Genomic DNA, 17,808 nt, shown 5'->3' on the forward strand with positions numbered 1-17,808 from the left:
CCCATAGCAGCCAATGACTCAGAGGTATTCTTTGCAGCATGAGATGGTGCATTGTCATGCATGAAGATGATTTGGCTCCTGAAGGCACATTTCTGCTTTTTATACCATGGAGGAAAGTTGTCAGTCAGAAACTCTATATACTTTGCAGAGGTCATGTTCACACCTTCAGGAACCTTAAAGGGCCATACCAGCTGTTTCTCCATGATTCCGGCCCAAAACATGACCCCTCCACCTCCTTGCTGTTGTTGAAGCCTTGTTGGGACATGGTGGCCATCCAGCAACCATCCACTACTCCATCTATCTGGACCATCCGGGGTTGCTCAACACTTATCAGTAAACAAGAATGTTTGGAAATTAGTCTTCATGTATGTGTGGGCCCAATGCAACCATTTCTGCTTATGAACACTGTTTAGGGGTGGCCGAATAGTAGGTTTATGCACCACAGCAAGCCTTTGAAGGAGCCTACACCTTGAGGTTCAAGGGACTCCAGAGGCACCAGAAGCTTCAAATATATATTTGCTGCTTTGTAATGGCTTTTTAGCAGCTGCTCTCTTAATCCGATGAACTTGCCTGGCAGAAATCTTCCTCATTATGCCTTTATCAGCACAAACACATCTGTGCTCAGATACAGCCACAAATCTCTTAACAGTACGATGATCACACTTAAGTTTTTGGGAAATTTCTAATGTTTTCATCCCTTCACCAAGGCATTGCACTATTTGATGCTTTTCAGCAGCAGAGAGATCCTTTTTATTTCCCATGTTACTTGAAAACCGTGATCTGCTTAATAATGTGGAACATCATTTTTAAGTAGTTTTCCTTTAATTAGAATCACCTGGAAAACTAATTATCCCATGTGTTTAAGATTGATTTCAGTGATCCATTGAGCCCTGAGACACAATACCATCCATGAGTTTATTTGAAAAACAATTAAACCTTTATCACACCTAAATCCAATTTTCATAATAATTTGGAACACAGTGTAATTCTACCAGGCGGTGCACATGTCCGATTTCCTCAGATTGAGTCGGTTCACGAATAAAACTGCAACATGCAAGATTTGGCTTCGAGAATTGGATGGCGTTCACTTGTTTAACTCTAATGATCTGTGGAAAAAAAAACAAAAAACAACGGACCGCACTTTTTTACTCCACCTCCGAGAAAATCACACCACACTTTGATCAAAGTCGGACTAGCATAGTTGGACAGATTTTCTCAGATGTGAGAAAAACGTTTGTGTGACACTAGCCTGAAGCAGAAAAACATGTTCTCATGCTTTCTGCACCATGCAGTGTACTTGCAATTATGTATGTAGCATGGAGAGTAACATACAGTGTGTGTGGCCTGGATTGTGTTACTGTGTAGCATAGAGTAGAGAATAAGTGCAAGCAGTGTGAACATTGTGTGTGCCTTTTCATGAATCAGAAGTCCACCACATCCCTTTAATCAAGATTGGCAAGAAAATGGCCAGTCTTGAAAAATAGAATCGGTGTATTTGTCAAAAAAACTTAAAAAAACCCAACTAATTATGAAATACTGTTAAATGTATGTCAGTATACCATAGATACATCAGACAAAAAAGCATTGAATTCTCTTTTTTTTTCTCCATGATTGTTGTTATGACCTGGTGGTTTAGGAGCAACATGGGATGTGCTCTGGAGGAGGTGGTACCTGTACTGACCGCAATTCCTGAGCTTAACACACACACTAGAAGTAGCCGTGGGATGTTCCTGTCACTCCCTAGACACCTCGTCACAGCCGGAGGATTAACTACCCCTAGAGATAGAAACAGGAAAGCTATCTTGCCTCAGATAAAATCCCCAAAGGTTAGACAGCCCCCCACAAATATTGACTGTGAGTGGAGAGGGAAATGACATACACAGAATGAAACCAGGATGTAGCAAAGGAGGCCAATCTCGCTAGATAGATAGAACAGGACAGAATACTGTGCGGTCAGTATTAAAAACTAGAAAAATCCACCACAGAGTTTACAAAAATCTCCACACCTGACTAAAGGTGTGGAGGGTAAATCTGCTTCCCAGAGCTTCCAGCTAGCTGAATAAATCCATAGTGACAAGCCGGACAAGAAAAAACATAGGATGTGCAGAACGATTAAGTCCACAATATATGGACAGCAAAAGTACAAGCAAGGACTTATCTTTGCTGAACTGGTCAGAATATCAGGGAAATCCAAGCAAAGATGTGAATCCAAGCAGGAACCATTGACAACTGGCACAGGCTGAAGGATAGAACCAGGCTAAATAGTCGAGCCAGAAAGACAATCAGTGGAAGCAGCTGCTGACTAGTAAATCCAAGGAGCAGCAGTACCACTTAAAACCACCGGAGGGAGACCAAGAACAGAACTCGCAAAAATGCCACTTACAACCACCGGAGGGAGCCCAAGAGTGGAATTCACAACAGTACCCCCTTGAGGAGGGGTCACCAAACCCTCACAAGAGCCCCCAGGCCGATCAGGATGAGCCAAGTGAAAAGCACAAACCAAATCGGCGGCATGGACATCGGAGGCAACAACCCAAGAATTATCCTCCTGGCCATAACCCTTCCACTTGACAAGATACTGAAGCCTCCGCCTCAAAAAACGAGAATCCAAAATTTTTTCCACCACATAATCCAACTCCCCATCAACCAACACCGGGGCAGGAGGATCAACAGAGGGAACAACGGGCACCACATATCTCCGCAACAAAGATCTATGGAAAACATTATGGATGGCAAAAGAGGCTGGAAGGGCCAAACGAAAAGATACCGGATTGATAATCTCAGAAATCTTATAAGGACCAATAAACTGAGGCTTGAACTTAGGGGAAGAAACCTTCATAGGAACATGACGAGAAGATAACCAGACTAAATCCCCCACCCGAAGCCGGGGACCAACACACCGACAGCAGTTAGCAAAACATTGAGCCTTTTCCTGAGACAACGTCAAATTGTCTACCACATGAGTCCAAATCTGCTGCAACCTGTCCACCACAGAATCCACACCAGGGCAATCAGAAGGCTCAACCTGCCCCGAAGAAAAACGAGGATGAAAACCAAAATTACAAAAGAAAGGCGAAACCAAAGTAGCCGAACTAGCCTGATTATTAAGGGCAAACTCGGCCAACGGCAAGAAAGCCACCCAATCATCCTGATCAGCAGACACAAAGCATCTCAAATAGGTTTTCAAGGTCTGATTAGTTTGCTCAGTTTGGCCATTTGTCTGAGGATGAAACGCCGAAGAAAAAGACAAATCAATGCCCATCCTAGCACAAAAGGCCCGCCAAAACCTAGAAACAAACTGGGAACCTCTGTCAGACACAATATTCTCTGGAATGCCATGCAAACGAACCACATGCTGAAAAAACAATGGAACCAAATCAAAGGAGGAAGGCAATTTAGGCAAAGGTACCAAATGGACCATTTTAGAGAACCGGTCACAAACCACCCAGATAACAGACATCTTCTGGGAAACAGGAAGATCCAAAATAAAATCCATGGAAATGTGCGTCCAGGGCCTCTCAGGGACCGGCAAAGGCAAAAGCAACCCACTAGCGCGGGAACAGCAAGGCTTGGCCCGGGCACAAGTCCAACAGGACTGCACAAAAAATCGCACATCCCGCGACAAGGAACGCCACCAAAAGGACCTAGCAACCAAATCTCTGGTACCAAAAATCCCAGGATGACCAGCCAACACTGAACAATGAACCTCAGAAATTACCTTACTAGTCCATCTATCAGGAACAAACAGCTTCCCCACTGGACAGCGGTCAGGCTTATCAGCCTGAAATTCCTGAAGTACCCGCCGTAAATCAGGGGAGATGGCAGAAAGAATCGCCCCTTCTTTAAGAATGCCAACCAGCTCAAGAACTCCAGGAGAATCAGGCAAAAAACTCCTAGAGAGGGCATCAGCCTTAACATTCTTAGATCCCGGAAGATACGAGACCACAAAATCAAAACGGAAGAAAAACAGGGACCATCGAGCCTGTCTAGGGTTCAGCCGCTTGGCCGACTCGAGGTAAATCAGATTCTTATGATCGGTCAAGACCACAATGCGGTGCTTGGCTCCCTCAAGCCAATGTCGCCACTCCTCAAATGCCCACTTCATAGCCAACAACTCCCGATTGCCAACGTCATAATTGCGCTCCGCAGGCAAAAACTTTCTGGAAAAAAAAGCACACAGTTTCATCAAAGAACCATCAGAATTCCTCTGAGACAAAACGGCCCCTGCCCCAATCTCAGAAGCGTCAACCTCAACCTGAAAAGGAAGAGAAACATCCGGCTGACGCAACACAGGGGCAGAAGTAAATTGGCGTTTAAGCTCCTGAAAGGCCTCTACAGCCGCAGAGGACCAATTCGTCACATCAGCGCCTTTCTTCGTCAAATCGGTCAGAGGTTTAACCACACTGGAAAAGTTGGCAATGAAACGGCGATAAAAATTAGCAAAGCCCAAAAATTTCTGAAGGCTCTTCACCGATGTGGGTTGAATCCAGTCATGAATGGCTTGGACCTTAACAGGATCCATTTCTATAGACGAGGGAGAAAAAATAAAACTCAAAAAAGAGACCTTCTGAACTCCAAATAGGCACTTAGACCCCTTCACAAATAAAGCATTATCACGAAGGATCTGGAATACCATCCTGACCTGCTTCACATGAGACTCCCAATCATCGGAAAAAATTAAAATATCATCCAAATACACAATCATGAATTTATCAAGATAATTGCGGAAAATATCATGCATGAAGGACTGAAATACAGAAGGAGCATTAGAAAGCCCGAAAGGCATCACAATGTATTCAAAATGGCCTCCGGGCATATTAAATGCAGTTTTCCATTCGCCACCCTGTTTAATACGAACAAGATTATATACCCCTCGAAGGTCAATCTTAGTAAACCAACTAGCCCCCTTAATCCGAGCAAACAAATCAGAAAGCAAAGGTAAACGGTATTGGAATTTGACCGTGATCTTATTCAAGAGGCGATAATCAATACAGGGTCTCAAGGAGCCATCCTTCTTGGCAACAAAAAAGAATCCCGCTCCCAATGGTGATGAAGACGGCCGAATATGCCCCTTCTCCAAAGACTCCTTGACATAACTCCGCATGGCGGCATGCTCTGGCACAGACAAATTGAAAAGTCGGCCCTTAGGGAACTTACAGCCAGGAATCAAGTTAATAGCACAATCACAGTCCCTATGTGGAGGAAGGAAACTGGACTTGGGCTCATCAAATACATCCTGGAAATCCGACAAAAACTCAGGGACTTCAGAAGAGGGGGAAGAGGAAATTGACATCAAAGGAACGTCACTATGTACCCCTTGACAACCCCAACTAGTCACAGACATAGATTTCCAATCCAGCACCGGATTATGTTCCCGTAACCATGGAAAACCCAGTACAACAACATCATGCAAGTTATGCAACACCAGAAAACGGCAATCTTCCTGATGTGCTGGAGCCATGCACATGGTCAGCTGAGTCCAATACTGAGGTTTATTCTTGGCTAACGGTGTAGCATCAATGCCCCTCAAAAAAATAGGACTCTGCAAAGGCTGCAAGGAAAAACCACAGCACCTGGCGAATTCCACGTCCATCAAGTTCAGGGCAGCGCCTGAATCCACAAATGTCATGACAGAAAAGGACGATAATGAGCAAATCAGGGTCACAGATAAGAGAAATTTAGGCTGTACAGTATTGATGGTAACAGACCTAGCTACCCTCTTAGTACGCTTAGGGCAATCAGAAATAACATGAGCAGAATCACCACAGTAAAAACACAGCCTATTCTGACATCTGAATCCCTGCCGTTCTGCTCTAGTCAAAATCCTATCACATTGCATAGCCTCAGGACTCCGCTCAGAGGACACTGCCATATGGTGCACAACTTTGCGCTCGCGCAGGCGCCGATCAATCTGAATGGCTAGAGACATAGATTCGCTCAAACCAGCAGGCGTGGGGAACCCCACCATAACATCTTTAAGGGCTTCAGAAAGACCCTTTCTGAAAATTGCTGCCAGAGCATCCTCATTCCATTTAGTGAGCACAAACCATTTTCTAAATTTCTGGCAGTATAATTCTGCCGCTTCCTGACCCTGACATAGGGCCAACAAGATTTTTTCTGCATGATCCACATAATTAGGTCCGTCATACAATAATCCGAGCGCTAGAAAAAATGTGTCTACATTAAGCAATGCCGGATCCCCTGATTCAAGGGAGAATGCCCAGTCCTGAGGGTCACCACGCAGCAGAGAGATGACAATTTTTACCTGCTGAATGGGATCACCAGAGGAACGGGGTTTCAAAGCAAAAAACAATTTGCAGTTATTTTTAAAGTTCAAAAACTTGGATCTATCCCCAAAAATCACATCAGGAGCAGGAATTTTAGGCTCTAAAGCCGGAGTCTGGACAACATAATCTTGGATACTCTGTACTCTTGCAGCAAGTTGATCCACACGAGAAAACAAACCCTGAATATCCATGCCAGCGCCAAAATCCTGAACCACCCAGAGATTAAGAGGAAAAAAAAGACCAAACAGACTGCAGAAAAAAAAATGGCTCAGAATTTTTTTTCCCTTCTTTTGAGATGCATTTAATTCATTTTTGGCCAGTTGTACTGTTATGACCTGGTGGTTTAGGAGCAACATGGGACGTGCTTTGGAGGAGGTGGTACCTGTACTGACCGCAATTCCTGAGCTTAACACGCACACTAGAAGTAGCCGTGGGATGTTCCTGTCACTCCCTAGACACCTCGTCACAGCCGGAGGATTAACTACCCCTAAAGATAGAAACAGGAAAGCTATCTTGCCTCAGAGAAAATCCCCAAAGGTTAGACAGCCCCCCACAAATATTGACTGTGAGTGGAGAGGGAAATGACATACACAGAATGAAACAAGGATGTAGCAAAGGAGGCCAATCTCGCTAGATAGATAGAACAGGACAGAATACTGTGGGGTCAGTATTAAAATCCAGCACAGAGTTTACAAAAATCTCCACACCTGACTAAAGGTGTGGAGGGTAAATCTGCTTCCCAGAGCTTCCAGCTAGCTGAATAAATCCATAGTGACAAGCTGGACAAGAAAAAACATAGAATGTGCAGAACGATTAAGTCCACAATATGTGGACAGCAAAAGAACAAGCAAGGACTTATCTTTGCTGAACTGGTCAGAATATCAGGGAAATCCAAGCAAAGATGTGAATCCAAGCAGGAACCATTGACAACTGGCACAGGCTGAAGGATAGAACCAGGCTAAATAGTCGAGCCAGAAAGACAATCAGTGGAAGCAGCTGCTGACTACTAAATCCAAGGAGCAGCAGTACCACTTAAAACCACCGGAGGGAGCCCAAGAGCAGAACTCGCAAAAATGCCACTTACAACCACCGGAGGGAGCCCAAGAGCGGAATTCACAACAGATTGTACAATAAGTTATACTTACATCCTCAATCATGTCACTGTCTTTGATGCAAGCGCTGAAACTGAGCCTGCATCTTTCCCTTCACTTGATGGCTGATTAAATCAGCGATCAAGTGCCTCCAACACCCATAGGTGGCTCTGAGACCCAACCCAGGCTGTTAGTCAGTTAAATGCTGCTGTCAATGACTAACAACAGCATTTAACACGCCTCGTCTGGAAGTGTGTCACAGACCCTACCCATCAGGAACATTGTCATGTGGTCACAGGGCGCCAATGGGTTGTCAAGACATTTGGGGTTCAGCAAAAGACCACTGTACCAGTCATAACGAAACCCCTGTGAAAGCAGGCTCGTGGCCAGCGTTAATAGATCCTGATTTTAGCTACACATACAGTGGGTAAATTAGTATTTGACACATTGACGATTTTACTAATTTTACCACTTACAAAGAATGGAGAGGTCTGTAGTTTTTATGATAGGTAGACTTCAACTGAGAGAGACAGAATCTAAAAATAAAATTAAAAAAACAAACAGAAAATCACATTGTATGATTTTTTAACCCCTTAAGCCCCGAGGTTGGTTTGCACGTTAATGACTGGGCCAATTTTTACAATTCTGACCACTGTCCCTTTATGAGGTTATGACTCTGGAACGCTTCAACGGATCTTTGCGATTCTGACATTATTTTCTCGAGACATATTGTACTTCATGATAGTGGTAAAATTTCTTCGATACAACTTTTTACTTTTCAATGCAAAATTGACTGGAATTAAGATGGGATGCCATGTTGCGTTTGGAGAGCCCCTGATGTGCCTAAACATTGAAACCCCCCACAAGTGACACCGTTTTGGAAAGTAGACCCCTTAAGGAACTTATCTAGATGTGTGGTGAGCACTTTGACCCACCCCACAGATCCTCCTTACCTGACCTATCTATCGCAATCAATGACATCATGCTTTCCCCCGTACCGGAAGTCCGCTGCCTCGGAGTAACCTTCGACTCTGCCCTGTCCTTCAAACCGCACATCCAGGCTCTTTCCACCTCCTGTCGCCTCCAGCTCAAAAATATATCCAGAATCCGTCCTTTCCTCAACCTTCAATCTACTAAAATGCTTGTGCATGCCCTCATCATCTCCCGCCTTGACTACTGCAACATCCTTTTCTGCGGCCTCCCTGCTAACAACCTTGCACCTCTCCAGTCCATCCTTAACTCTGCTGCCCGACTAATCCATCTCTCTCCTCGCTACTCCCCCGCTTCCCCCTCTGCAAATCTCTTCACTGGCTCCCATTCCCTCAGCGTATCCAGTTCAAATTAATAATACTGACCTACAAAGCCATCCATAACCTGTCTCCTCCATATATCTCTGAACTAATCTCCATATATCTTCCCTCACGTAATCTCCGGTCCTCCCAAGACCTCCTTCTCTCCTCCACACTTATTCGCTCCTCATCCAATCGCCTCCAAGATTTCTCCCGAATATCCCTCATCCTCTGGAACTCTCTGCCCCAACACGTCCGACTATCAACCACAGTCGGATCCTTCAGACGGAACCTGAAAACTCATCTCTTCAGGAAAGCCTACAGCCTGCACTGACCCCGCTGCCTCCTCACCACTACTGAAGCTACCGCCCCACCAACATCGGAGCTCCTGCAACCCCCAACCTACTGTCTCCTTCCCCATAATCCTGTAGAATGTAAGCCCGCAAGGGCAGGGTCCTCGCCCCTCTGTATCAGTCCGTCATTGTTTGTTTACTGTAAGTGATATCTGTAACTTGTATGTAACCCCTTCTCATGTACAGCACCATGGAATCAATGGTGCTTTATAAATAAATAATAATAATAATAATAACAAGTGCTTCACAGAAGTTTATAATGCAGAGCCGTAAAAATAAAAAATCATATTTTTTCACAAAAATGATCTTTTTGCCCCCATTTTTTTATTTTCCCAAAGGTAAGAGAAGAAATTGGACTCCAAAAGTTGTTGTGCAATTTGTCCTGAGTAGGCTGATACCCGAAATGTGGGGGTAAACGACTGTTTGGGCGCATGGCAGAGCTTGGAAGGGAAGGAGCGCAGTTTGTCTTTTCAATGCAAAAATTACTGGAATTGAGATGGGACACCATGTCGCGTTTGGAGAGCCCCTGATGTGCCTAAACATTAAACCCCCCCCACAAGTGACACCATTTTGGAAAGTAGACCCCCTAAGGAACTTATCTAGATGTGTTTTGAGAGCTTTGAACCCTCAAGTGTTTCACTACAGTTTATAACACAGAGCCGTGAAAATAAAAAATATTTTTTTCCCACAAAAATGATTTTTTAGCCCCCAATTTTGTATTTTCACAAGGGTAACAGGAGAAATTGGACCCCAAAAGTTGTTGTCCAATTTGTCCTGAGTGTGCTGATACCCCATATGTGGGGGGAACAACTGTTTGGGCGCATGGCAGAGCTTGGAAGGGAAGGAGCACCATTTGGAATGCAGACTTAGATGGATTGGTCTGCAGGCATCACGTTGCATTTGCAGAGCCCCTGATATACCCAAACAGTAGAAACCCCCCACAAGTGACCCCATATTGGAAACTAGACCTCCCAAGGAACTTATCTAGATGTGTTGTGAGAACTTTGAAGCCCCAAGTGTTTCACTACAGTTTATAATGCAGAGCCGTGAAAATAAAAAATATTTTTTTCCACAAAAATTATTTTTTAGCCCCCAGTTTTGTATTTTACCAAGGGTAACAGGAGAAATTGGACCCCAAAAGTTGTTGTCCAATTTGTCCTGAGTATGCTGATACCCCATATGTGGGAGGGAACCACTGTTTGGGCGCATGGCAGAGCTTGGAAGGGAAGGAGCGCCATTTGGAATGCAGACTTAGATGGATTGGTCTGCAGGCATCACGTTGCATTTGCAGAGCCCCTGATATACCCAAACAGTAGAAACCCCCCACAAGTGACCCCATATTGGAAACTAGACCTCCCAAGGAACTTATCTAGATGTGTTGTGAGAACTTTGAAGCCCCAAGTGTTTCACTACAGTTTATAACGCAGAGCCGTGAAAATAAAAAATATTTTTTTCCCACAAAAAAGATTTTTAGCCCCCCAAATTTTTATTTTCCCAAGTGTAACAAGAGAACTTGAACCCCAAAAGTTGTTGTCCAATTTGTCCCCAGTACGCTGATGCCCCATATGTTGGGGTAAACCCCGTGTTTGATCGCACGGGAAAGCTCGGAAGGGAAGGAGCACTGTTTTACTTTTTCAATGCAGAATTGGCTGGAATTGAGATCGGACCCCATGTCGCGTTTGGAGAGCCCCTGATGTGCCTAAACAGTGGAAACTCCCCAATTCTAACTGAAACCTTAATCCAAACACACCCCTAACCCTAATCCCAACGGTAACCCTAACCACACCCCTAACACATCCCTAACTCTAATCCCAACCGTAAATGTAATTCAAACCCTAACCCTAACTTTAGCCCCAACCCTAACCCTAACTTTAGCCCCAACCCTAACCCTAACTTTAGCTCCAACTCTAGCCCCAATCCTAAACCTAGCCCTAACCCTTTCCCTAACCGTAACCCTAGCCCTAACCCTAGCCCTAACCGTAACCCTAGCCCTAACTCTAATGGGAAAATGGAAATAAATCATTTATTTTAATTTTATTATTTTTCCCTAACTAAGGGGGTGATGAATGGGGGTTTGATTTACTTTTATAGCGTTTTTTATAGTGGATTTTTATGATTGGCAGCTGTCACACACTAAAAGACGCTTTTTATAGCAAAAAAGTTTTACATATTTTGGTCCACAGAGTCATGTCAGGTCTTGTTTTTTGTGGGACGAGTTGACGTTTTTATTGGTAACATTTTCGGACACGTGACAGTTTTTGATCGCTGTTTATTCCGATTTTTGTGAGGCAGAATTACTAAAAACCAGCTATTCATGAATTTCTTTTTTGGGGGGGGCATTTATACCGTTCCATGTTTGGTGAATTTGATAAAGCATTTTTATTCTTCGGGTCAGTGCGATTATAGCGATATCTCATTTATATCATTTTTTTGTGTTTTGGCACTTTTATACGATAAAAACTATTTTATAGAAAAAATAATTATTTTGGCATCGCTTTATTCTGAGGGCTATAACTTTTTTATTTTTTATTTGATGATGCTCTATGGCAGCTCGTTTTTTGCGGGACAAGATGACGTTTTCAGCGGTACCATGTTTATTTATATCCGTCTTTTTGATTGCGTGTTATTCCACTTTTTGTTCGGCGGTATGATAATAAAGCGTTGTTTTTTGCCTCGTTTTTTTCTCACGGTGTTTACGAAAGGGGTTAACTAGTGGGGCAGTTTTATAGGTTGGGTCGTTACGGACGCGGCAATACTAAATATGTGTACTTTTATTGTTTTGTTTTTTTTATTTAGATAAAGAAATGTATTTATGGGAATTATATATTTTTTTTTCCTTTATTTAGGATTTTTTTTTTTTTTTACACATGTGGAAATTTTTTTTTTTACTTTGTCCCATGGGGAGGACATCACAGATCGCTGATCTGACAGTTTGCACAGCACTCTGTCAGATCAGTGATCTGACTTACAGTGCTGCAGGCTTACCACGTGCTTGCTCTGAGCAGGCACTTGGTAAGCCACTCCCTGCAGGACCCGGATGCAGCCCCGTGGCCATTTTGGATCCGGGGACTGCAGGGAGAGGAGGTAAGAGACGCTCGGAGCAACGCGATCACATCGCGTTGCTCCGAGGGTCTCAGGGAAGCCCGCAGGGAGCCCCCTCCCTGCGTGATGCTTCCCTGTACCGCCGGAACACTGCGATCATGTTTGATCGCAATGTGCCGGGGGCGGTCCGTGTCCGCTCCTGGCACATAGTGCCGGGTGTCAGCTGCGATAGTCAGCTGACACCCGGCCGCGATCGGCCGCACTCCCCCCGTCGGTGGGAATTAAGGCCCACCCCACCTCGACGGGATAGTACGTCATATGGGATTAAGGGGTTAAATACCATATACTCGAGTATAAGCTGAGTTTTTCAGCACTTTATTTATGCTGAACAAACCCCCCTCAGCTTATACTCGAGTGAGTGTCCCTGAAGACGGAGGGGGAGCGGCAGCGGCGGAGAAACGGTTCACAGGAGGCAGAAACCGGCTGCTGTGGCTAAAGCCTGTGTCCACTGTGCTGGCAGTGAATATTCATTTCTCTGTAATAGCGTGCACAGTAGGGTGACCAGATCTTATATGGGTTTGAAAAAATGTGGGCATCTTGTCCGTCTGGACCCCACAAAACGATTCCCCTTTCCGGATATTGAGATAGCCAAAATTTGAGCTCGATCAAACGACGTTAACCCGTGCCGCTCGTCGATCAAAGTTTGAAAAAATCCGATTTTTTGCCCAAAAAGCTGACATATGAAGTCATAACTCCAGAATGGTAAATAATAAAAACACGCTTAATATCTCAAAAGAAAGCTAATGTTGTTCTTCAAAATTTATATTTTATACATAATTGTTATTTTAAGTCAAACTGAGTTAAAACATCTTTTAGCCCCAAGAACGTGACCTGGTACCACTAGGAGCATACTTCGTATATTTTGTTATTAAGTGATACATTTTTTTTTTTTGTATATTTTTGAGTTTAAAGTAGAAATATAATAAAAAAACAAGTAATACTGATAAGTCTAATGACTTTTTTTATTATAAAATATAAAAATGAGGTATTTAATACATATTTAAATAATATAATATATAATATAATATATATATATAATATATATATATATATATATATATATATATATATATAATATATAATATATATATAAATATATATATATATATATATATATATTATAATATATATAATATATAATATATATAATATATATATATATATATATAATATAATATATACACATGCATTTCTGTCGGATAACTTACATCGATCTAACACAATGGATAATTTCATGTTTAAAATCTCTTTAACGCCCCTTGCAAATGAAAGTTTCATCCTCTTGCTCTCAGATGGTCCTGGATCTTCTGCAGCTTCTTCAGGGATGTTGTCCATTTCCTCCAAGCTCTCAAGTTCCTGGTAGATGTTGTCCTCTTCAGTATCTTCTTCTTCTTTTCCTTCTTCGAGCTTGTCTTCATCATCCGTCTCTAAGAAGTAACAAAAGAAAGAGAAAAAAAAGACTATAAAAACGTGTCGTTTTAGCAGAATAGTAATAATACATAGGTACTAAATTACCTACTTCTAATTATCAATAGGTATTATTTTAAGAATATAAACTCAATCATAAAGATGCCAAATGATGCTTTCATGTGCATTGTACAATTTTCTTTCAATTATATTGAAACTATTTACTTATTTGTTTATCTACTTTTTAGAATAATAATAATAAAATAAACTCACCAATATCAAAAGTTTCTTCTTGGATTTGTCGGTTCATTTTTGCAAGTTCCTTTTGCGCCTTGATTTCTTCAGCTTGACACAACTTGATGTCCACTCCAGCCATGGAACCTGGGCGGCCCTTCTGCCTCTGTTTCACGAGAAACGCCTTATCTTCTTCCGATTTCAACAGAGCCAAGGCATCTTGTTGAGCAATATCAAAGAGATCATCCAACCTTTCAACAAACTGTTTAAATTTGTTCTTGGCCGTTTCCGATGTTTTCTTCCAGTCTTTTTGAAGACTTCTCCACGCGGCGTGAACTTTTTCCAGCTTAGTAATTGCATCTTGCTCATGCTAAGTTATCCGACAGAAATGCATGTGTATATATTATATTATTATATATATATATATATATATATATATATATATATATATATATATATATATATATATATATATATATATATATATATATATATATATATATATATATATATATATTATATTTATATATATATATAATATATATATTATATATATATATATATATATATTATATATTATATTATTTCAATATGTATTAAATACCTCATTTTTATATTTTAAAATAAAAAAAGTCATTAGACTTATCAGTATTACTTGTTTTTTTATTATATTTCTACTTTAAACTCAAAAATATACCAAAAAAAAAAAAATGTATCACTTAATAACAAAATATACGAAGTATGCTCCTAGTGGTACCAGGTCACGTTCTTGGGGCTATAAGATGTTTTAACTCAGTTTGACTTAAAATAATAATTATGTATAAAATATAAATTTTGAAGAACAACATTAGCTTTCTTTTGAGATATTAAGCGTGTCTTTATTATTTACCATTCTGGAGTTATGGCTTCATATGTCAGCTTTTTTGGGCAAAAATTCAGATTTTTTCAAACTTTGAGCGACGAGCGGCACGGGTTAACGTCGTTTGATCGAGCTCAAATTTTGGCTATCTCAATATCCGGAAAGGGGAATCATTTTGTGGGGTCCAGACGGACAAAATTCCAACATCGATTTTTTGTGGTCACCCTAGTGCACAGTGTCAGCAGCCAGCTTCCTGCACGTGTGCCCGCTACTTAAAAGAAACTAATATTCACTTCTCTCCACTCTCATAGACGTGGAGGGCAGTGAATATTCATTCCCTAAAGTAGCTGGCACACATTATTGCCCGGCAGCTGCAGTTGGTGGCGCCAGAACAAGATGCTGTGAGGGAGTACAGGGACGATAAGTAGGATTTTTTTAGGTTTTTCCGAAGACAGCGTGAGCGCTCAGCTGTGATCGGAGGTATAAAGTTTACCTCTGGTCACTGGTGTCAGCTGATGGGACAATTGCTCTCATCATCCGACACTTGCCGCCACTAATAATAGTGAGAGAAGGAGCAGTGGATGGGAGTATGCCACTTCATATGCCACTCCTGCACTGTAAATAAATAATTTAAAAAGAAAACGGTGTGGGTTCCCTTGTAATTTTGTTAACCAGCCAGGCAAAACTCACAGCTGGGAGCAGCAACCCTCAGCTGTCAGCTTCTGCAAGGCTAGTTATCAAGAATAGAGGGGTCCCCATGCCATAATTTTTAATTATTTAAATAAAAAAAAAAAACACGATGTGAAGTCCACCCATTTTTGACAACCAAACTTGCTAAAGCGGACAGCTGGGGGCTGGTATTCTCAGACTGGTAAGGGGCCATGGATATTGCCCCCCCAGCTGCCCAGGAAAGGAGCTTTGCCCGCCTCTTCCTACTTGCCCTGTAGCGGTGGCAAGCAGGGTTCATATTTGAGGGGTTAAGTAAATAAGGCAGCACCCTGCAGCGCTGAAACATGCAAACATGAAAACTGAACTGCATTACTGCACTAGAAATATGAAAAATGGCCAATTTTATGTGTACCTGGTAGCCATTTTAGGGCATCTCTCGTATACCAGGTCCTACGCTTTCCTTTCCTCGCTGAGAATATTCTCAGCGAGGAAAGGAAAGCGTAGGACCTGGTATATGAGAGATGCTCTAAAGTGGCTACCAGGTACACATAAAATTGGCATTTTTATGCGCTAAACGCTCTCATTTTTCATATTTCTAGTGCAGTAATGCAGTTCAGTTTTCATGTTTCATGTTTGCATGCTTCAGCGCTGCAGTGTGCTGCCTTATTTACTTGACTGTATATGAGTTGGTGACTCTAGGTTCAGCACCTGTTCACACTTAGTCTATGTTTGGATGTGACGGTCAGTTTTTTGAAACATATTTGAGGGGTTGACATCACCTTTGTATTGTCAGGTGTCATCAAGCCCACGGCTTATTAATGCAGAGGTGTCTATAAGACACCTATCCATTACTAATCCTATAGTTGTATTATAAATAAAGACAAAGCCAGAGCAAACTCCTTTAATTGAAAAAATGACACAGACTCCTTCAATAATCTCAATTAAACCATACTTTCAACCTCACCTAACTCCACCAAAACCCTCAATCTCTCATCTTGATTCGGTATGAGCCAACAATCGCAGCATGCTGCGGGTGCATCCAATCACTGGATCACGAGCACCTATACAAATCTATGGCCACATTCACACATTCAGTATTTGGTCGGTATTTTACATCAGTATTTGTAAGCTTACTCACACAATAGAAGTCCTACATTTGCACATCAGTTCCACCTGTCTGTTACTAAAATACATAAGAGGATAAGACCTTGTAATCCGGTTGTGGCCGAGCGTCTGCATTTCAGAAAAGAGGTACTCAGAGGCAGAGCTGACCATGGACTGTGATGGTCAGGCTTACATGCCAGGTATACGTTTGTTTTTATAGTAAAACATAATATATACTATACAGCTAAAAACCCATATACCTGGCAAAAAAGGTAGTTTGGATGTAAGCATTATTGGTGTGTTCAGTCTGCAGCTAGCTAGCTTTAAATACTTTTGTGTATTTTTGTAAATGTATTCACTTGGCTGATGCTACGATTGTAATGTAGAGAATCCCTAATTCTAGATTTGTACTTCGTTTTTTAAATATATCCAAATTCCTTACAAACAAGAATCTGTACTTTATATAACTTTTTTGTCTCAGATGACTGTTTGTGTTATGGATATATTTTTCTCTTGACTGTGCCCATTCAAGTCTATGGTTACAAAAAAATAATCAGATGCTACATCCAATTTTACTGATACATTGCAATCCTGCAACATAGGAAACTGAGTTATCCCCATCATAGCTGTGTCCCATGAGAGTTACCCCATCATAGCTGTGTCCCATGAGAGTTACCCCATCATAGCTGTGTCCCATGAGTTATCCCCATCATAGCTGTTTCCCATGAGAGTTACCCCCATCATAGCTGTGTCCCATGAGTTGCCCCATCATAGCTGTGTCCATGAGAGTTATCCCCATCATAGCTGTGCTCAAGGATATTGTCTCCATAATACCTCCCCAGGTAATTGCTCACTTGTTTCTCCCGAGCGGTGGTTTGTCGGTGGCGCTCGTCCCCCTTCCCACTCTCACATCCCTTACTTAACCCAATAGGAAGCCCCCACTATTAGGTCCAGACAGGCCCTTGTGCGGCGCTTGTGATTGGCTAAGCATTTCAGGAGAAGGAGGCTTGGTCTGTTGGGGAAGACACACCATTTTACCAGCTTAGTGCAGTGGAGGCAGAGTTTTGTAGGCGTGAGCCAAAGATAATAAGTTGGCAGTCAGTGCTGCCTCCTGTGCTAGAGGGATGCAGGACTGTGCCTGCCTACAGGGCCAACGCTCTGCCAGCCTTCTGTGTGTCTGTATGCTTGTGCCAAGCCTGCCATTGCCATTACTGATCCTTATTCTGGACACTTCTGTGCTGTTCTTGTATGTGCTTGTGATGGCACCGACAACATCCTTTTGTTTGGAAACTTTTTTTACTATTTATCTAAATTAAATTGTCCACTATTGTACTCAGCTTTACAGGATAGATAAACATCAGTATGAAAGATTTATGTCTACCGATTTTAAAAATTTACTATGGGGGGGGCGCC

The 17,808-nt window shown here is 42.1% G+C and overlaps 2 protein-coding genes across 2 annotated transcripts in view; both read right to left on the bottom strand.

The window, feature by feature from the left end:
* TRIO (trio Rho guanine nucleotide exchange factor) overlaps positions 1 to 17,808 on the bottom strand; it is a 3,555,343-nt gene that overhangs the window by 3,074,193 nt on the left and 463,342 nt on the right.
* Positions 948 to 17,092, bottom strand: LOC143782093 (uncharacterized). The gene is made up of 4 exons (XM_077269208.1): positions 17,042 to 17,092; positions 13,803 to 14,133; positions 13,305 to 13,549; positions 948 to 1,106 (listed from the first exon to the last, which is right to left on the bottom strand). The coding sequence occupies exons 1-4, from the start codon at positions 17,090 to 17,092 to the stop codon at positions 948 to 950; spliced, it is 786 nt and encodes a 261-aa protein (XP_077125323.1).

This window comes from Ranitomeya variabilis, chromosome 6, assembly GCF_051348905.1.
Source record: "Ranitomeya variabilis isolate aRanVar5 chromosome 6, aRanVar5.hap1, whole genome shotgun sequence".
NCBI lineage: Eukaryota > Metazoa > Chordata > Amphibia > Anura > Dendrobatidae > Ranitomeya > Ranitomeya variabilis.